General features: G+C 35.7%; 1 protein-coding gene across 4 annotated transcripts in view; it reads left to right on the forward strand.

Annotated features, from left to right (window-relative positions):
* Nucleotides 1-1,619: 1,619 nt before the first annotated feature.
* CBR4 (carbonyl reductase 4) overlaps nt 1,620-15,785 on the forward strand; it is a 97,030-nt gene continuing 82,864 nt past the window's right edge. Inside the window, exons 1-4 of one of the 4 annotated variants that reach the window (XM_042935119.1) lie at nt 1,620-1,977; nt 3,986-4,106; nt 4,751-4,887; nt 7,433-7,567. In XM_042935119.1, coding sequence (XP_042791053.1) covers nt 1,836-1,977; nt 3,986-4,106; nt 4,751-4,887; nt 7,433-7,567 — 535 coding nt within the window. In that variant the 5' untranslated portion in view covers nt 1,620-1,835. Of the gene's footprint in view, nt 1,978-2,010; nt 3,159-3,985; nt 4,107-4,750; nt 4,888-7,432; nt 7,568-15,785 lie in introns of those variants that run through there. The other 3 variants (XM_042935121.1, XM_042935117.1, XM_042935120.1) reach the window with 3 other exon arrangements.

Here is a 15,785-nt window from a genome sequence, read left to right on the forward strand (position 1 = left end):
ATTCATCCATGTTGTCACATGTTGCAGAATTTCTTTCCTTTTTAATCCTGAATAATATTCCATTGCGTGTATGTGTACCACATTTTGCTTATCCATCCATCTGTTGAAGATCATTTGGGATGCTTGAACTTTTAGCTATTATGAATAATGGCTGCTATGAAAATGGGTATACAAATATCCCTCTGACATTCTGCTTCTGCCTTTAATTCTTTTGGTATATACCCAGAAATGGAATTGTTTGATTATAGGGTAATTCTATTTTTATTCATTTTTCTTAAGTAGGCTCTATGCCCAACCTGGAGCTTGAACTTACAATCCTGAGATGAAGAGTTTCGTGCTCTACCAACTGAGCTAGCGAGGAGCCCAGGTAATTCTATTTTTAATTCTTTGGAGGATGCTGTTTTACAAAGCTAATGTTTACATTCCTAGGAACAGAGTAGAAAAGTGCCAATTTTCCCATGTCCTCACTAACACTTGTTACTGTCTTTATTTTTTGTTGTTGTTTATGATAGTAGCCATCCTAAAGAGTGTATTTTTGCAAGCCATTTCAAATCCCTTTTGGATCTAGGTGGAATACAAATATTTTAAAAATAATGGTCAATTCGCTTATAGTTTTTTTTCCTCTTTTCCTTTTATTCAAACTGCATCCAGTCCTCAAATCCAGCTTTTCCATGCACTCCTGCATTTTTTCATTGCCCTCTGTCCTCTTTCTTTGCCCTCTTGTTTTAATATCATTTTGCACTTTATGGTTTCCGACTACTAGCTAGTGTTTTGTGTGTGTTAGTCCTGTTGTTCCAGGTTGTGTATTTTTTAGTAGCAGGGCCCATGAAGCTTCCACTTTTTGAATCATCTAATGCATTAAAATTGTATCAAGAAATGCTTCCTTTTAACAGTATAATTTTTAAGGAACCCTCGACTGTTAGCTAATTAACTCTCAGCACACTCAGCACATTCTCTTTAAAATTGTAGGAACCTGTTTGTGTTTGCAGTAGCCATGCTTGTTTCATCATCCTGCAAGACTATTCAATCATTCAATTAACGTTTCTTGAGTTCCTACTATACATGGTGTTTTTGATGGGGCATCTGCCTTTGCAACACCCTTTGAGATGAAGGGTAGTATCTAGATGGGGTGAGGTCTGCAACTTGGGGAGGGACAGATTTTGCATGACTCTGGTACTTGGCGATCACTTCTTCAATAGGCAGGGCATCTAGTCTCTAGCCAAAAACAAATCCTGGATGAAAGGCAGACATTGGAACTCTGAATAATGTATATTCTGGGTTCTAACTAAGATAATCAATTTATCTCGGTTGACAGCACTCTCCTAGTTTTAAAATGTTAAGTCCAGGGTCTTAACCCTTAGTTCCAGGCAAACTGGAATGGCAGGTCATCCGAACTCTAATTCCGACTGCCAGGTCCCAACGGGTATGGAGGTACCCTCCCGCCTTGATTCCTTTGAGTACATTTCCCACTGAGCAGTGCGCCCTTGCCCCTTCCATTCTTGCGTGAAGACTACAAGTCCCAGCATGCAGCGCAACTCTAATAGGCCAGTCCTCTGCGCTCGGGCTCTTTCACGCCCGTGTCTCCCGTAGGGCGCAGGGCCTGGAGGCCTGTGCGAGCTGACGTTGATGCGTATACGTCATACTCTTCGCGCCTCTTCCCCCGCCTTCTGGGTGGCTAAAGTCCGGTGGCAGGAGGCGTAAAGCGGTGCTTTTTCCGAGGCTGTCTGGCGGTTTTTTGGGGGGGAGCCCCCGTGGCTTAAAAAACCGAGGGAATCTGGATAGGGGCCGCCACTCCTAGCCCTCCTTCCTCCGAGTTTGCGACTCTGCGGTCCAAGATGGACAAAGTCTGTGCTATTTTTGGAGGCTCCCGGGGCATTGGGAGGGCAGTGGCCCAGTTAATGGCTCAGAAAGGCTACCGACTGGCCATCATCGCCAGAAATCTGGAACTGGCCAAAGCCGCCGCCGGTGACCTCGGCGGTAGGTACCAAACTAGAATTGTCCACTTGTGGGGCTGCAGCCCGAGAGCCTAAAGTCTCCTCGTTCGTAAAACGAGGCCTGGCCATTAAGGCTCTGTTTGGCTTCCCGCGTTCAGTAGCAGCCTTTCCTCAGTGTGGACAACAGACTGGGTGGAGAACCCCTTATCACCGTTTCCCGCAGTGTTTCCTGCCACGCTGCCTGCAGCCAAGGGCAGAACAACTTGGGGTTTTCTTTGAGACTTAGCAGTCTTGTGAGGCCCCATTAATTAAGCACTCACCTCCCTGAGGCTAGTGCTAACCGTGAGTCGCTGTTTTGTTTTGGTGTCTGGAAGGAGGGAGACACAAACTTTCTTTGTAGGGTAAAGGGCTCACTGGTGCCGCGAGGTCCCGGGCGCCGCCTGGAGACTGGGCTGGGTGGAAAGGAGTTAAGGCAGGAAGAATAGGCGTGTCAAGCCTGAAAGGCTCTGTATAGTTTTGCTGTGGGCTGTTTTGGCCCACGTGCAAATACACAAAGCAGTGTTTCATAGACAAAACTCTTTTTAGTACCAGCTAGTTTTGAGATATACCTGTTTTGGCTCTTTACCTCCATAAGCATTTAATAGGTTATTAAATTGTTTTGGTGGTTTTTACAAATGGACAAATGAGACTTCCGGGTTCCTTTTTATTGCATTTAGAGAATTTTTTTTTGTTGTTTATTAATAATGGATTAGTAATTACTTTTCATTATTTTGCAAACTTAAGTCTTTTGATCGTAGGGAGAAGTAGGATGTAGGATAGATGCTAAGACGCTGCTATTGTTTACTTGCTAGAACGGACAAATGCTCCTTATTCACTATCATGGAGGCATTGGGAAGTTTAGAGGCCTGGGATGCATCTGGTGGCTGTAACCTTTAAAATAACAATACTGATTGGTTCACCCTAATTGTGCACATGGGTTGGGAAAATATTAGGCTCTTTAAAGAAGCAAAACAAAAAACAAGTTACAGAGCAGGGAGAAATTCAGTGAATGTTTCTTGCTGCTCATATTCACTACCATTATGTTATTCTGACAAGAGAGTGAGAAAGTGATTTTCCTTATGGGGTCATCCCAAGCCATTAGTGTTTGCTGGAATAGATAAAAACTGTTGGTTGAGCTTCCAAGGGTTATTGTGGACCCAACAGGTTTTCAGATGAATGCCAACGGTGAGTCACAGAGGATGCTTTGGGCCTTTCATTTCCTTGAATTATGTGTTCCATAAGTGTTTGGTTTGCACACTGTTTCCAGAGAAATGAGAGTGCAGTTTTAGTGTTAACATAATAGGCAAGGTCAGCCAGAAAATAAGGAATTGTTTAGTTTTCAAAAACCCCTATATTTTAGAGTATTAAAATGATGTATTATTAAATAGAGAATGCTTTCTTTGAAGTGTATTCTTTTGATATTTACGCATTTTTTAAAAATGGACACTTAAAAGGAAGTAACAGTTGTTTTTAGTAAAAAGTTATTTTTTTTGGTGTGTTTTTTAGTTTTTGCATTTTGTTTTCTTTTTACAGCTTCCTGCTTTGTAATGGTCAGCCTTGAATAATAGTTATTCTAATATATGTGCCATAGTAAAAAAAAAAAAAAAAAAAGTGTGAGAAACCCTAGGGTATATTCTCAGGATCAGGAAACCAGTTAAACACAACTGTAACAATGAGACATAAATTTATTTTTTAAAAAAATGTTTGTGTATTTTGAGAGAAAAAGGGTGAGTGGGGGAGAGGCAGAAAGAGGGAGAGAGAGAGAGAGAGAGAGAGCCTTTTTTTGTTGATGAAGAAATATTTTTAAGGTTTACTTCCCCACCGACCTCCATCCCAATTTTATTAGACTGAACTCCATGAGTAGAGGAATCTATGACATAATCATCTTTTATCTGTAGGTTCTAAATTAGCACAGGTGTAGGTCCTAGTAGATGCTTAACAAATGTGTATTGAGTAATTTTTAAATTCAAGTCATAATTTATAAGTAGTTCTAATTTAACTTTGTTGTTTAGGAGATCATTTGGCATTTAGCTGTGATGTTGCCAAAGAATGTGATGTTCAAAATACATTTGAAAAGATGGAGAAAAATTTAGGTCGAGTTAATTTCTTGGTAAATGCAGCTGGAATTAACAGGTTAGTCACAGACTTAAGTATTTTTCTAATTGTTTTGGTATGAGTAAATATATTAACTTACTTTACTTCTAAGTGGAAGATAATATGTATTTTAAAAATTGGTCTATCTATACTTCCTTTTATATTGAGATATACAATAAGGGTACAATTTGATCAATTTTAACATGTAATCACATTCATAGTGAACTATAGAACATTTCTAGCACTCTAGAAGGCTTTCTTTAGTTTCTTCCCAGTTAATACTTATAGATAACCTCTATTCTGACTTCTGTCACCATTATATAAGTTTTTTCAGTTCATGAACTTAATGGTATCAAAGTAGAGATTTTTTTTCTTTTTAAAAGGTGAATTTAGGACAGAATACTTAGAATAGTATATTAATTTTCTTGTTAACAAGGCTTACTATAATATGATGGGATTTGCTCAGTTTATTTAAGCTTTTTTGGCTACTTTTAGCTGATAGGAATATTCACCTCTCAGCCAGCTTCTAAGTTATCTTTTCTAGTTTATCACTTATTTTAATGCCTCTCAAATCAGATTTAAAATGGGACTCTGTAGACTTTCTAGCTCAAATATATACTTCTTGACTTTTTAAATTTGTTTTATCCCGTTTTTAATTTATATGCCACTGCTGTTTTTTGTAGGGATAGCCTTTTAGTAAGAACAAAAACTGAAGATATGATATCCCAGCTTCATACTAACCTCTTGGGTTCCATGCTGACTTGTAAAGCTGCCTTGAAGACTATGATTCAACAACAGAGAGGGTCTATTGTTAATGTAGGTAAGTCTTCACCTGTGAAATTGTTTATCTCATAGTGCCATAAAAATATTTAATTGACTAATTTGGAGTTTATTCATGTGTGAAACTTGGATGAAATGGGTCTTTTTATTTGTGGAAAAAGGATTTGATTAGGTGATTTGTGGGTAAAACGGGAATCACGGATTCACATCTTTCTAGTGATCAAAATGTTAACATTTTTTTTTAATGTTTTTATTTATTTTTGAGAGAAAGACACAGAGCAAGTGGGGGAGGGCCAGAGAGAGAGAGAGAGACACACACACACAGAATCTAAAGCAGGCTCCAGGCTGAGCTGTCAGCACAGAGCCCGACTTGGGGCTCGAACTCACGAACTGTGAGATCATGACCTGAGCTGAAGTTGGACACTTAACTGACTGAGCCACCTAGGCGCCCCAAGCTGTTTGACTTTTTAAGAGAAATTGGACACCCTGATTTTCATGTGAAACCTGGTTTTTAAAATACAGATAAGGAAAGTAGATTGAAAAATTTTAGGTATTGGAGGATAGAAAATGATCCCTACAGCAGTTATGTGTGTCACTGATAAATCTAGTACAGAGGTTTAGGAGGAAGTTTTAAGTGAATAATCTTTTTAGTTTTTTTAGAGTGACTGTAACTAACCCCTAGTTTTCAGTTCATCTGACCCATGGAGTAGTAGATAAACCACATAGGTGTGTTCATAGACCTTAAAACGCAAAATGACTTAGAATTTTATTTCAGTTTGGTAATTTGAAAATAGCATATCATCTGCCTTTTAATTTTAAGTGGTCATACCTTAAAAGGCTGCAAAAGGGGAATGCTGCTCCATTAGAGTAAATGACCCTGTTTTTAATATAGGAAATGGCTGTCCAAGCCAAAATGTAGGGTTTTTCTCTTTTGAAGATGAAACACGAATACTGTGCTAATAAGAATTAGAACTATTTTTGACATTTACCCTTAAAAATGCAAGAAATAGATTTTCTTAAAAAAGATTAGTAAATGATTAAAAAGTAAAAGATTTAGTTGACCTTTGCCTTGTAACACAGCCAGGTAATGATTTTGGATTCTCAGAAGCTGGTATACTGGCCTGTATATATCACCTGATAATATGGGTGTTTGTTTAACTCTAAAATATCCCCTTTTTAGATATATTTAAACAACCCACATCAGTCCTTTGTGTACATGCAAAACTTTTAGAATTGTGCGAAAAGTAAATAATAATTGAAAATAAATTAGGAGAATCTTTTTACAGAAAAGACTACTTTAAACTACTAAAAGTTCATTGATTTAGGAGTTAACACTTATTCACTAGATGAACAATAGTGTGTGGCATGAGCTAAAGTTTCCTATTTGGCCTTTCTTCCATGCCTATATTTTTCTTTCTTTTTTGTATCTCTCCATATTTCTCTTTCTCCCAAATACCCATTTCTCTGTCTGTGTTTTCTCTGATGTTTTTTTTCCTCTCTTTCTTCTTCTTCTTCTTTTTTTTTTTTTTTTTTTAAATTAGAGAGAGAGAGAGAGAGAGAGAGAATGTGCACACTTGAGCAAGCCAGGGAGGGGCGCGGGTGGGGGGGGGGAGAGAGAATCCTAAGCAGGCTCCACATTGTCAGCACAGAGCCCAACTCAGGGCTCAGACTCACGAACTGTGAGATCATGATCTGAGCTAAAGTTAAGAGTCGGATGCTTAACTGAGCCACCTATGTGCCCCTCTTTTCTCTCTTTCTGTGCTTCACAGTTCTTTTCATCTGTCATTAACTGGCATGTAATATATAATGTAGATATATTAATATAAAAAGTGTTTGGGGTGTTTTTCTTTTCCTAAAATAAAATTACTTTTTCGAAAGTTTTGTGAAGTTCTTGATTAATTTTTATATCATAAGTACAGGTCACTGGTGCAGAAAATTGTTTCCCCACTTCTGTTTTACCAGAATTTATTTGCATACAGTTGATATTTGAATTATAAATTATTCTTTCATATTCATATAAATGAGACCACCCAAGAATCTTTAGTAGGCAGTACTAGCTATAATACATCACTGAAGATAACTAAATTGCAGTTTTACAAAAAGCTTATAATGAACCTTAGTTAATTTAGATTGATGGTAGTTCAAACTTAGTGAGATTTATCTTCAGATGAACTATTTTTTTTAGTTGGAAATGAATATGTCCTTGTAGAATCATAAAATTAATCAGCCTTTGTCTGACTTTTTCTGGTTTTACTGGAAGCCTTTAAAAATACTATAGGATTTTCACCATGTCTCACCTACTAAGAAATGAGATTGGGTTTCTTTCACTTAATGGATCAGTTCTCAAGCCCTTGCCTGACATAAGAAGTTTTACGTAAGCTTCTTTCAGAACCTGTTTTCTGTTTGTATCTGGAGCAGATTCCAACCCTAAGTCTTACCACTCAAATGATGCTGGTTAGAATTCCTAATTTTAGCAAAGGACAAGGTAAAATGCTTTGTGCCTTTGTTTGTTTCCTGTAAGATTATCTAAATATTCAAGTAATCCATTAATTGGTTTGAATTTGCTTTCATTTTATTTTTTCTAGGAAGTATTACTGGTTTAAAAGGCAATTCTGGCCAGTCTGTGTACAGCGCCAGTAAAGGAGGATTAGTTGGGTTTTCACGTGCTCTTGCTAAAGAAGTAGCAAGAAAGAAAATTAGAGTGAATGTGGTCGCACCAGGTCAGTGAAAACTTTTTTCTTTTTTTTTAAAAAAATTGAAGCATAGTTGATATACGCCATTATGTTAGTTTCAGATGTACAACATAGTGATTAAAAAATGATGTATATTATAAAATGTTCACCATGATAGGTGTAGCTTTCATCTGTCAGTATGCAAAGGTTTTACAATATTACTGACTATATTCTCTATATTCTACTTTCCATCGCTGTGACTTATTTATTTTATAATTGGAAGCTCGTACCTCTTAACCCTCTTCACCTATTTTGCCCATCCCTTCATCTTCCTCCCCTCTGGCAGCCATCAGTTCTCTGTATTTATGAGTCTGTTTCTGGTTTTGTTTGTTTTCTTTTTTAGATTCCACACACAAGTGAAATCATGCTATTTGTCTTTTTCTCTCTCTTATTCACTTAGCATAATACCCTCTAGGTCTGTCTATGTTGTTACCAATGGCAAGATTTCATTCTTTTTTATGATTGAGTAATATTCCGTGTGTGTGTGTGTGTGTGTGTGTGTGTGTGTATCACACCTTTATCCATTTATCCATCATGGTTGCACATTTAGGTTTTTTCCATTTCTTGGCTATTGTAAATAATAGTAGATTAAACAGGGGGGGCATATATTTTTATGAATTAGTATTTTTGTTTTCTCTGTGTAGATATCCAGAAGTGGAATTACTGGCTCATATGGTATTTCTGTTTTTAATTTTTTGAGGAACCTCCATGCTGTTTTCTATAGTGGCTGTGCCTTCCCACCAACAGTGCTTAATGGTTTCCTTTTCTTCACATCCTTGCCAATACTTGTTATTTCTTGTCTTTTTGATACTAGTCATTCTGAAGGTATAAAGTGATATCTCCTTGTGGTTTTAATTTGCATCTCCTTGATGATTATTGATGTTGAGCATCTTTTTATGTGTCTGTTGGCCATCTGTGTGTATTCTTTGGAAAAACGTTGAATCAGGTCCTCTGCTCATTTTTTAATGGGGCTATTTGTGGTTTTTTGGTGTTGAGTTGTAGAAGTTGTTCATATATTTTGGATATTAATTCCTTGTTGGATATATCATTTGCAAATATCTTCTCCCATTTAGTAGGTTGCCTTTGGTTTTGTTGATAATTTTTTCCTGTGGAAAAGCTTTTTAATTTGATGTAGTCCTAATAGTTTATTTTTGCTTTTGTTTCCCTTGGCTGAGGAGACAGATCCAGAAAAATATTGCTAAGGTGAATGTCCAAGATGTTACTGTCTGGCTTTTCTTTTTTTTTTTTTTTTTTTTTTTTAGAATTTTATGGATTCAGATGTCACATATAGATCTTTAATCTATTTTGAGTTTATTTTTATGTATTGTGTAAGAAAGTGGGCCGGTTTCATTCTTTTGCATGTAGCTGTCCAGTTAACACAATTTACTGAAGAGACTGTCTTTTCTTCATCGTATATTCTTTTCACCTCTGCACAGATTAATTGACAATGTAAGAATGGATTTATTTCTGGGCTCTCCATTCTGTGCCATTGATCTATATGTCTGTTTTTGTGCCAGTACCATACTGCTTTGAATACTGTAGCTTTATAATATAGTATAAAATCTGGGATTGTATTACCTCCAGCTTTGTCCTTCTTTCTCAAGATTGTTTTGGCTATTTGGGGTCTTTGGTGATTCCCTATAAATTTTAGGATTCTTTGTCCCTAGTTCTGTCAAAAATTACTATTGGTATTTTGATGGGGATCACACTGAATCTGTTGATTGCTTTGGGTAGTATGGACATTTTAACAATATTAATTTTTGCAGTCCATGAACATGGAATATCTTTACATTTATTTGTGGCATTTTCAGTTTCTTTCATCAGTGTCTTATAGGGTTCAGAGTGTAGGTCTTTTACCTCCTTGGTTAAGTTTATTCCTCAGTATTTTATTCTTTTTGGTATAATTGTAAATGGGATTGTTTTTTAAATTTCTCTTTCTGCTGGTTCATTATTAGTGTATAGAATTGCAACACATTCCTGTATTGGTTTTGCATCCTGCAACTTTACTGAATTCATTTATTACTTCTAGTAGGTTTTGGTGGACTCCTCAAGATTTATATATATCTATATAGATCATGTCATCTTCAAATAGTGCCAGTTTTATGTTTTTCTTTTTAAATGTAATTTATGTATACTTATGGCTTTGTACGGTAATAGCAAAGATTGTTCCTGTGTTTGTAAGTACATCAGCATCATCAGGCACTTCTGAGAGAGTATCAGAATAGGAGCATGGACTCTTCACTATTAATAAATTCTTTTTTTTTTTTTAAGGTTTATTTATTCATTCTGCAAGAGAGAGAGAGCGCACACACATGCGTGAGTGCAGGGGAGGGGCAGAGAGAGAGGGAGAGAGAGAATCCCAAGTGGTCTCCACTAAGCACAGAACCCGATTTGGGACTTGATCCCATGACTCTGAGATCACAACTTGAGCCCATATCAGTAGTCTAATACTTAACCAACTGAGCCACCGAGGCTCCTCATTAAATACTTGGGTAGTCAAATTTGTGAGGGTATGACTATATCTTGACAGGACTTAAATGGCTACATCTGGCCACACTGCCAGTCTGTGCGCCACCTTCAAGAAGGAGACCAAGAGTAATGCCAGTTTGCTTGCATAAACCACATTGCATTTTTAAATAAATGATTACTCTCAAACTGAAATCACAAGAGAAACTTCTCATTTAAAAATCAGTTATAAATTAAGAACTCTTAAGAGCTGAATGTTAAGAATTTCAAGGTAGGTAGGGGGTGAGTATTGGTAACATATCCACTAGTTGAACAATTCAAAATGGTATACTATTGGAGAACTATTTCCATTTTAAGTGTCCTCTCTCTTCTTGGAATATTCTATTGATTTATTGCTCACTGGCATACATTTGCTAGTTAATTTAGACTTTGTCAGTGTCAAAGCAGAACTTTCCAAGTAATGCATCTATTACCTAAATATGTTTCTTAAGTTTATCTTATGGGAACAATACTTATTTATATTTAAAATATTTGAATAGGTCTATAATATGCTTTTAATAAAAGTACAAACCAGAAGGAATAATCAAACAAGGATGCATATGTGATGTCATTTGCACATTTAATCAAGCAGTCATGTACTGACATAGTAATTTCTCTAGAAAGTCAATATTCAGACAGAAAAAGAATTGCTAGGGATCACATGTTTGTTTTCAAAATAGACAAGATGCTCTTCACTGGACTTCGTTGTACCCCAGAGAACAACCCAGGATTCATGTTAGAGTTTCAAAACAAAGAAAAACTTGAAGGGTAAAAAGATATTTACACAGACTCAGGGAAGAAACATCCTTTTTGAAGTCAGTCTATGAAGTAGCAAGATTTTAACAGCAATTTTATTTGTGGTTGTTTCCTTAATGAATGGATGGGGGCTCCGAGGCTCATTGTGCAATGGCATGGGAGGAGGAAAGTGGTAGGACATGGTAACAGAAATGAGAATGTGAATACCCTGGCACCAGAAAGTGCTATTACATATGCATGAGGCACTGCTTAGAGGAACTAAGGTTCCTAACATCAGACATATGTTGAAGTGGCCAACAATGAAGATGACTGTTTAATAGATGTGGCTTTTTAATAATTTTCAAAATAGTAGAAGTCACAGTGGGAAACTTATAATAGAGCTAGCCTTCTGTAGGAAATCTATCAGGAACACTTGTCTTTTTGTTAAATATGTAGGAAAAACCAAGCCAGCAGAGATGCAATTCACTTGTAAGACAAAGCAAGTTTGATTTGGGCTAAGTACACAGAAATCAGAGACTTCTCAAGAAAACAAGTAGAACATTATTGTGCACCTGTTTCTTTTAATGTGCTGACTTTGGGCATTCCTCATGGCTTGAAAATACTGGTGGATTAAATGGGATGCAAAGCCAATTAACTTGGTCTGTCAGTTACAGGTAATTGGGAAATATTAAAACAGTGATTAGAATTAATGTAGTTTGGTAAAGGCAAAACAAATTTTCCAATTCTTAACTTATGCTAAGGGTTTAAAATATAAATTCAAATATACAATTTACATCTGGTTTCTCGGTCTTCAAATTAATTGCCTGAGATTTTAAACAAGTTCTATTCAATAGCCATCTGTACTCATGAACAAAAGCATTCTACAGATCACTTAAGTCCCTTTTAAAAATTTCCTCCAATTTAAATTTCCACATTATGCTAAATAATCTGTAAGATGGAAAGGGAAAGAGGGATGAAGTGTCAGTGTGTTGATATAATCTTCAAGATAATTATAAAGCCAACTTTCACGATACCAAATGCGAGCACAGAGTTATAAGAGAAAACTTTTGCCAAAGCTTATCTTGAAGTGGTTTAGTTGCTCAGTTTGAGAAAGGGACCATATTATAGATTCTGGTCTCTGTTCTGATCTACAGATGTTACAGGCCTCCCAGAGGGGACTGAAACAATGCAGCATATAAGCATCTATCAGAAGACTCAGTGCTATGCAGTGTGTTTAGTTCACAGGATAATAGAAGCAGTTGGAATACCTACATAAAAACATATTAAGTTCCTAAACATGAACTGCAAAATGGTCATAACTATATGTCAGTCTTCAGCCAAAATAGGGCCAGAAATGTTGAATAGGTAAGTATTAATTACAATGACTTTAAGATTAGTCAGAAACCTTCCTCAAGTACCATCCCAAAGTGTACAGACCAGTTAAACATGTATAAAATTAGTACTAATCCAGCTAGAAATCCAAAAATGAAAATTATGGATGCTGCATCAAGTATCTGGGATTCCATAAATTTATAAGCAGACAGTATAACAAAATAGACTCTAGTTTTAAGAAAACATTACAGTTCAGTATCCCAAAAATATGAAGAAGTCTCACAATAACATCAAAAATCATTTTATCTGGAAGTTAGAACCATTTAAATGTACAAATTTGAAAATAACAAAATGAATTAAAAAATAAGAGCTGTACAAAGTTGATGTTTAATCTTTTTAAAAAAAGATTTTGACAAGTCCATTATTTCAGCAGATTGGTTAACAAGCTGTTAGTTCTCATGTGAATTATGTGGCAATGCTGTTCACTGGAGGTGCAGAATGGAGAGCTTGGTTCTTTGTGATTTGTCGGTTCAGGAGATCGTAGGTAGTACAGACAGAAGTTTTAACTTACCAAGGACATGAGACCATGGCATTATTATAAAAAGTGTAAACTATCCTTGGACCAAATGGATATAAAAAAACCAAAAACATACACAAATTACCTGGATTAGTAAAGAGGGTGATAAAAAGGTGCTAAAACTCAAATCTACATTATCACTGTTTGGTATGATAGAAGCTTTGCATAGATATTTCCTTGGCTTTTGGATAAAATGATTGTTTTTGTATACCTGTGCCAGTTAGCCATGGGATCTTTGTCCTAGCTTACTGTAGGTATTGAAGAATTGATTATCTATATGAGAAAAGACATTTTGGTTCATTGGTTGGTTGTTTGAGAGTGTTAGGTTGGAGTAGATCTTTGCCACTTTTCCATTTCAAGTCACTAATGACTCCAGCTTGTATATTGGAATTGGTGTTTTATTTGTCAGTGATGCTGAACTAGCAGGGATCAGGGAATTGTCAAAATGTCTTGATAACCCTTGTGCTCTGTAATGTGACTTCATCTCAATGAACATTTGATAAATGACTGTGGTTTCGATACAGCCATTTTGGGGGGGCAGGGGAGGAAAGAAAAGAAAATAAACTAAAACCTGTAGTCATTTTGACACTGCTTTCTGTTTGTGTATGCTTGTGTAACCTGGTTGATTTTTGTGTTAGCTTAAACCATATACAGAATTACTTGATTCTCGATTACTTGAGATTTGGGATGTATGTATTTGCTTCCCTCCTTTAGGGATTGCAGTAGTGTGGGTGGTGAAGAGTTAGTTCTAGTTCATGATGATCTAAAAGTTGAATGATTTAAGGGTAATGCAAGTGTTTCTAACTCATAATAATAACTCAGCAGATTTCCTGAAGTGTCTCCTATATGCAAGGGTTCCAAACTTATAAAAAAAAAGAGTAAGATATTTCTGCTACAAGGAGCTAAGTACAGTGACAAAGACTGACATGTAAACAAATAATTACAATGCCGTATGATGAATATAAAGTAGAGGAACATATATATATATATGATGCTATGGAAACACTGAAGAAGGAATGCTTAATTTTGTCAAAGTGAATCAGTCGTCAAGGCAACAGACTAAATAGTGGGAATCCAGTTTGTATACAAAGGGAAGTTTTATGAGTGTTAATGGAAGTGTGTTTGTATAGCCTTTCCTAAAGATTTTACTTTCCAGTGCCAATTTGTACTACAGAAAAAAAACCTTATTGCTAAAAATGTGGCCATTTCATAGGGTGACCTTTCTTATGTTGGGGATACTATTTAGCAGGATTCATAGTCTGAATATGTTTATTGGTCAGAAGTGAAGTGTAAGTGGAAGTAGAAGAATTAAATTGATTCTATGGATTATTTATTTATTTTGGGTAATAATTTCAACCAGATTTGTCATGTCTTTTAATAGAACTGACAAACCTCAGAATTAACAAATATGTTTCTTCTTATGTCAGTTTTCCTGGTCACCTTCAAATGGAGTTTCCAGTTAAGGAAAACAATTAAGAAGCAAATCATAACAGAAAAAGCAAGAAAGGGAAAATAATAAATTAGGCCATTAATCCCTGCCTAATATTATTGACTTTTTAAAGATCAGTTAGTTACTAAGCTTTGGTATTCAAATATAAAATAAATTTCTCATCATGGATAAGTCTCACTGATTAGAAAATACTGAATATGAGAAACAATATTTGATAAATTGAAACTATAATGGGTGCATAACTTTAAAAACGTGTTTTCAGTAGATAACACAAACATGGTACAAAATTCAAAAGTATAAAAAGGCACAGATTGAAAAGTGAGTCTTCTCTAATCATCTAGTTTCTTTTCTCAAAAGCAACCACTAGAGTTAACTAGAGTCTTCAGTATTTTACACACAACCCAATAAAGTATGTGTGTGTGTATAAATACATATAATATATAAAAATATAAATCTGTATTTATGTGAATATACAATATGTGAATATATAAATATATAAAAAGAAAACACAAATTGTATCATGCTGTTTGTAGAGTTCTGTACCTTGGCTTTATTCATAGTGCAGTAGTGTATCTTGGAGTTGATTCCATATTATTCTATATAGAATTGCTTTACATTTTTAAAATCTCAGCTTTATGGAAGTATAACTCATATGTCATGCAGTTCACCCATTTAAAGTGTGCACTTCAGTGGTTTTAGTATAGTCAAAGAATTGTTCTGTCATCACCACAATACATTTTAGAACATTTTCATCATCCCAAAAGAAACCTGTAGCCGTTAGCATTCACTCCCCATTTCCCTCCAATCTCCCCAGCTTCTAGCAACCACTAATAACCCACTTTCTGTCTCTGTAGAGTTCCCTATTCTGATACAGTTCATATAAATGAACTCATACAATATGTGGTCTTATGTGACTGCTGTATCACTTTTAGTGGCTGAATTAAAAGACAATAATGTCTGTCTTAGGGGTGTACCATAATTTATTTAACCTGTTGCCTCTTGATGGGCATTTGGGTTGCTTCTGATCTTTTGCCATTATAACTAATAATGTGGTGACAGTACCTGTGTGCAATTTATCTTGTACATGTATGAGTATATGAGTATGATCCTGGGAATGAAACTTCCAAGACTCAAAGGGTATATGCATTTTAAGTTTTGACAAGCAGTACAGCATTGCATTTATTTGTGTAGGATACCTTAAGTGTCTACCCTTCCCCCCCTTTTTAAGTTGAAGAGCTTTTACATTTACTGGTTGGAGAAAATCTTGTTGACAAATGCTTGCATAAGCTTTGCAGCTACTCAAAACAGATACTATTTTGGTGCTCTTAATATGCCACTTGATATGGAGATGATTTTTCACACTGCTTTCCTATATGCTTTTACAAACATAATATTAAGACACATGAAGTTTGTTCTGGTTAAAATCTTAGTCTAGTTTCTGACAACCTTATTTGTTCTTCTTTAAAAAAAGTGTCTGGGGTTATTTTAATTCTTTCTATATACCAAAGACTTGATACCTGAGCTGGTAGGTGTATCAATTAGTTTATATCCCACAATTGTTAATACTGGTGATAGGCTAAAATCCTGGCATCTTATTTAAATACATG

The sequence above is a fragment of the Panthera leo genome, chromosome B1, assembly GCF_018350215.1.
Source record: "Panthera leo isolate Ple1 chromosome B1, P.leo_Ple1_pat1.1, whole genome shotgun sequence".
Classification (NCBI taxonomy): Eukaryota; Metazoa; Chordata; class Mammalia; order Carnivora; family Felidae; genus Panthera; species Panthera leo.